This window comes from Rutilus rutilus, assembly GCF_951802725.1.
Source record: "Rutilus rutilus genome assembly, chromosome: 1".
Classification (NCBI taxonomy): domain Eukaryota; kingdom Metazoa; phylum Chordata; class Actinopteri; order Cypriniformes; family Leuciscidae; genus Rutilus; species Rutilus rutilus.
This window is the reverse complement of record NC_140209.1, coordinates 12,933,614-12,939,613: the sequence shown is the minus strand read 5'-3', so window position 1 is coordinate 12,939,613 and position 6,000 is coordinate 12,933,614. Positions and strand designations below refer to the sequence as shown.

The following is a 6,000-nucleotide window of genomic DNA, read 5'->3' as shown; positions in this document are numbered from 1 at the left end:
AATCAAGACACTGTGGAAAAAAGGTGAGACATAGAGCCTGGCTACAAAAAGGATGCAGCCTTTGTGACAGACAAAGAGATTGATATGGAGGATCTAAAAGAAACAACAATTGATTTAGAACCTAATGAATCATTATGATAGGTGGAAAATATGTAAATGTAAGACATTTAATGAAGATCGCAAGGAGTATACAAGAGAAAAGTATACGTTATATGAAACTTTGCCGAAATTAATAAATCCAATTCCTAGTTTAAAATGGTATAGAGAATCCAATACAAAGCTGAAGTAACTTTAGGAGGTGAAAAGTATTCAGTAAAGATTTTTTTTTTATATAAGTTAGTATTAAAACAGAAGTTTTCGGAAGAATGTCTAGATGACAATCGTAATGAGTGTGCTAAAAAGAGAAACAATGGTAAATTACATATAATATGTTGTAGTAAGATATTAAGAGAGTTAAGCTAAAAATCTAACTGAGAGAGATGGACTGGATAGGCTGTACATGTGTAGGATATTGGAAATGTGAAAATAACTAGAATGAAAAAGCAAGTACAAAGATGAATGTTTAAGGCTAACCTTTTCAGATGAAAATGAAATTAAAACTCAAAGATAGAGAGATAATAGAGAATAATACAGTAACTGATCAGGTGATAATACAGTTTAGACTGTGTGATGTGCTGGAAGATGTAAAATCAAGGGTCTGATAAAAGGCTCATAATTAGGGCATTATAGTAAGAGTACAGTAAATGATACAGAATGGGTAAAATATTATCCTATACCTTTAGTCTTGATAAGATGAAGTAAAAACGATGAAGTAATAATTACCTGGGAGATTCCTAAAGAAATTGCAGAGTATTATATAAGACAAAAGATCTGCCATAACAAGCATATAAAATGACATGAGATTATATTGGTAATTTGGAAGAGGATGAAGAATTGTTCAATTTGAGTAAGTTCTGGACTGTAAAGTATTTTTAAGGAATGAGTCCAAGCATATATGCAGGATGGGCATGTTTGAATCAGACATTGGACAGTAATATTAGAAGGAATTATATAAATCAAGCAAGAAAAAGCTTTATGCTAACTGAAGAAAACCACACACACACACACACAAACATATGGAACACTGAAGTGGATAGTAAATAATATTCGAATGAAATTAAATATAGACACAATAGTGTTTTGATTATTCGTGAGTTGTGAAGTCCACTAGAGCGACGTTGTTGATTGTTTGAGCATGTGACTGCGCGTTTCTCCTTGTTTTCTATTGTTATGCGCAGCATATTTCCCGCGCGCACAAACACGGCCACAGACAATGAATTGTTTGTTCGGTTAGCGAAGAAGAGCATGATGTATTTTGTATAAAGTTTTTTTGTTTTTTGTTATTAACTGTTTTGAGAACTGGAAATGCACATTTCATACATACAAATCTGTAGATATTAATAATAAATGAAGACGATTAAATTAGACCGATGCATCAAAAGTTATCACTCATAAAAGTTATGAAACTCTTTTGCATAGACATAAGTAAATGGGTTTGTCTATTAGCCTGCAATAAAAAAAATAAAAAATAAAAAAATCAGATCTTGTGCTTCCTCACATTGGAGTCCCGAGTTCATGTATAAAGTTTGGTTTCGATACGTGACAGAGTTCCTGAAATATGAACTACTTCCTGTTTTGGCGACTACGCCGCCGATTTCATTTGGCTGTGACGGGCAAACGCTTCCGAAAATCAAAAATCCTTCTAGTAACTTTTGTGAGGCTTGGTCCAAGGATCATGTACGTCTAGTTTTGTGAAGTTTGTACCAAATTTGTGACCTGTGAAAATTTAGTTTCGCTTTCTGTTCAATCCAATATGGCGGACGAACGACATGGACTCGTGATGTCATCTTCGCGAGCAACTTACACCGGTACTGACCGGACGATTTAAAGTTGGAACGGTGTCTCTGTCTCAAAGGGCCTAGGCGCAGGAGCTGGCCAAAATGTATCTCCCGGGAATAAGAAGAAGAAGAAGAAGAAGAAAATTTAAGAAGAACAATAAGTGTGCTGCTTTCAGCAAGTAAGGTTATAAGACGTTATAATAACGTCTATAATTTATGGAATATACAACTTTATCAGTAACTATGAATCATATTTTGCTTAAGTTATGCTCACAACCCTGTCAGCTATTCTGGAAAGTTAATTTACTTGATAAAGTTTACTGTTTATTGCTAAAAAATATTGCTAAAAAAGTTTATTGCTAAAATGTTGAAACTATACTGAGAACTATCCAACATTTGGTTTTTGGAATTCATAATTCATAAAACATTTGGTATTTTCCAACATGGTTGCAAAAAAATGTGAACCAGAGCTAAAATTATCCTTAGTTTGACCCTTATGTTGACAATCAATATGAAAGTTTCTGAAACCTCCCTCTACTGAATATTTGTTGAAAATTCAGTTCCTATTCGATTGTTGAACTGTTTATCTAAAAGTGATGAAGTGCTTGAATGTTTCTAACATGAATGTTCTTCAGACTCATGAATGAATGAAGAATAAACACCAACCTCTTTGTTCTTCAGGATCTTCAGTGTGTTTCATTCTGCAGGGTTCTGGATCACTCATGTTCTCACTGTCCTCTTTAATAAACTCAGTCTTTGCAGATTTCAGCTCTTCCTGATGCTCTGATGCTCGTCTTCACTTTGTAGGATGATGGGAATATTCCAGCATTTATTGGAGAATTGCTGTGGGAGGAGCTTCACTGATGATGCAATTGCTGTGGGCGGAGCTTCATTGTCCATGTGACTGCTGTGGGCGGAGCTTCACTGACTGAACTGCAGATTGGTTGGAGGAGATGATCTGAAAAAAAAAAAAAAAAATATATATATATATATATATATATATATTGTTGTATAATATCAAGAAAATGCAATTACCTGCCTCCTTGTTTATTATAGATGCCTTTATTGTTACACATATTTAGCCAATTTATTGGATATAATGCATTGGATTCAATGTTATTATTTATTTTGTTTGTAAAAGATGGCTTATATTGTTTTGGCATAGATGTACAGTAATTGGTTTTGTTTGTATATGTGACTGTGCCAACCCATGTTAAGAGGAGCAGAAAAGTGTGATTATGTGTGTGCGCTAGACTCCTAGAACTGTAAATGAACTCAGCCATCTTAGTTGAGTTTACTGGAGTTCAAGGACATGAAGAGGTGGACCGCTTGCACATGCCTGGAGAAGGATCTGGGAAACTTTGGAGGAGTTTGAAGGAGTGACAACCTAACGCCTGTTGAAAACAACAGGAGTATAAAAGACTGATGAACTGACTGCCTCGGGGGAGACTGATACGCCAGAGCCCCCGACGCCTAGAAGCCCAGAGCTGAGGACAAGAAACCCCAAGCAGAAGAGAAGAAGCCCAGAGCTTACTACACCTTTGATTCAAAGCGTGATTATTGTATTTTATACTTAAACGATGAAGTTCTATTTGCCTTTATATTTTTGTTTATTATAAAAAGAAAAGTAACCAATTAAAATAAATTTAATTGATTACAAAATCTGCCTTCTGAGATTTATGATGCTGGAAGACCACAGGGGAGTCTTCTGACCAAATTGTAAGAACCTTTTGAATGCTTACGGTTTAGGTCAGATTTGACTTTCTTTACCTTACTTGAGAATAATAAATAAATAGGTAAAAGGTGTTAAGAGTAAAGTACACACCGTAAAACAATATATATATATATATCAGTAACTAAGTTTATTTTTATAGGGTCAAAGACCAGATGTCAAATGTTAGTGTCTGCATCAAATAAAATTTAAAAGTGATTTTAAATACATAGAAAAACACATTCAATGCAAGTAAACTGTCCATTTTAATGTTTAAAATATATTTTGTAAACAAATTCAAAACATCGGTTAAATAATGTTAGCGTAACCTAACCTGTGCTTATATAACATATATCTAAAAGATTAAGAGTTCACTCTAAAATAATTTAAATGATTAAAAACTTCTAGCTGACAAGTGGGTAAAACCTAGTGTTTTGAAGGATAGTGGGAAAGTGTAAAGATTTAAAATGACAATGAGTATTTTTGGGTCTGCACTATGATCCTTAAATACAATGTTTGAATATGTCATCAAATGATTTTTGTTCTAAATATGCCTATATGTATGTATATATATATATATATATATATATATATATATATATGTAAAATGTATTTTGCTAGGCAGGATTAAGCATCAATTAAACGGATTAAACAGAATACACAATACATAACTGATCAGCATAAAATACAAACATAATTCAAAATGCAAAATCAAAAATAGTTTAAAAGAGTCAGCATACCTGGCAATAGAGACACACAGCAACAGTGTGGGAAGTTCTGTTTACAGATGCTTCCTTGAGTGGTTTGCCAATTCCCTTTAAATACCCAAGTGGAACAAAAGAACAATAAACATCTAGCACCCAAATATTTATTCAGCTTTTGCTGGACCCTTTCTCGTGCCCAAAGTGATCACGCCTGGGTTTGTGGGATAAAGATAAATGTTATCAACGATCTTTATTGGGGCATCTCCCACATCAGAAGAACAGGCATTGTTTTCTTTATTCTGACTGTTCTGCTGCTGCGGAAATGAAACTTCTTTACCATTTGCACAAGAAGTATTTACTTTGACCTCTCACAAAACAACTGGAGACAGTAGGTGTGTGTGTTCTGCATGACTGAATGAGACCTGTAGGGGAGAAGATAGTGTGAGGAGTCAGGAACTCAGCATGGGGGGAAGAGATGAGATTGGAGAAGTTGTGTTTGGCTCTCTGTCCCATAGATCTCTTCTTCAGATTAGTGAGTTTTATTGTTTTATTGCAGGTTAGAATTCTTGAATTCAGTCTTAGTAAAAGTCCATCCTTACAACACTGAGGGCAGGAGACCTGAAGCGGTGACAGATTTTTTGGCTTCTGTTTTTCCTTTCTTGTTCACATCCATCAGGTCTAAAAGAAACATTAAATCAAGTGAGATTTCAAATGAGAGACAAACGTGAAATGAAAAGTGAAGCTCAAAGTCAAGATCTCTGATGAGTTCAATAGTCATTTTAATCTCATCAAATCTGGTGGACAACGGCTGAGCACGATTATGATCTATTTTAATGTCATGAAGATGATTTGTGTTATAAAACACTAGTTTGGTCATGAAACAGTGTAAATCTGGTGAGCATCAGCATGTCATAATAATGAGATACTTTCTCATAATTAAAATTGTACATAATAATGAGATACTTTCTTATAATTATAACTCAGTGTCTCATAATAATGTGAAAAATGTGAAGCAGAATGCAAGTGTCACGGGTGACAAAAGCGCTAGCGAGCGGAACCCTTCCTCTGAATCACGAGTTTCCTGAGGGAGCGATTTGTATGTAACGCATCTGACTCCGGTTCCGGGTGTGGCAGGAATTTTGGCTGTGGGAATCTGCTGGATTGAGAGAAGCGTTGGTGGTGGATGGTGGTCGTGTTGACGGTGGGCGGGAGCTGGTTCTCTCGGAGCAGTTTTGGGCACAAGTGGCTCGGGGAAGCTGTCTGGATGGGAAGGTCTCCTGTTGAAATTGTCCGCATTGGGAGTTGTAATGGGCTGTGGGGAAGCCTCGTTGGGGTGCAAGCTACCCATTGAAGTCTGCTGGATCAGAGTTCGTCTGTGGGAATCTGCTGGACTGATTTATCGATTGGATCTGCGCCGTGAAGGGAGAGAGAAAGATAGGGGTGGATTGCCCTAATGTGGGACACTGCCTAATGTGGGACACCTAAGCTCCAGTGGGTGTGGCTCTTCCCCAAACTAATGAATGTCATTGAAACTATGGGAAAGCCAAAGCTGTAGTGTCATGTGAACAAAATCATATAACCTTTGAACTGTCCAGTAATAAATTAGGGCGGGGCAATCATCAAACAGGAAGTACTTGCTGTGAAAGCTACAAGAAGGTCAGTGACATACAATTTTGATCAAATTAGTGTTAAGGGTATAAATGAATTA

The 6,000-nt window shown here is 35.9% G+C and overlaps 1 protein-coding gene across 2 annotated transcripts in view; it reads right to left on the bottom strand.

Moving 5' to 3' along the window:
- Positions 1-4,663: 4,663 nt before the first annotated feature.
- LOC311287787 (uncharacterized protein) overlaps positions 4,664-6,000 on the bottom strand; it is a 449,286-nt gene continuing 447,949 nt past the window's right edge. For both annotated transcript variants that reach the window (XM_084404842.1, XM_084404843.1), the window contains exon 4: positions 4,664-4,970. In XM_084404842.1, coding sequence (XP_084260968.1) covers positions 4,871-4,970 — 100 coding nt within the window. In that variant the 3' untranslated portion in view covers positions 4,664-4,870. The remainder of the gene's footprint in view (positions 4,971-6,000) is intronic.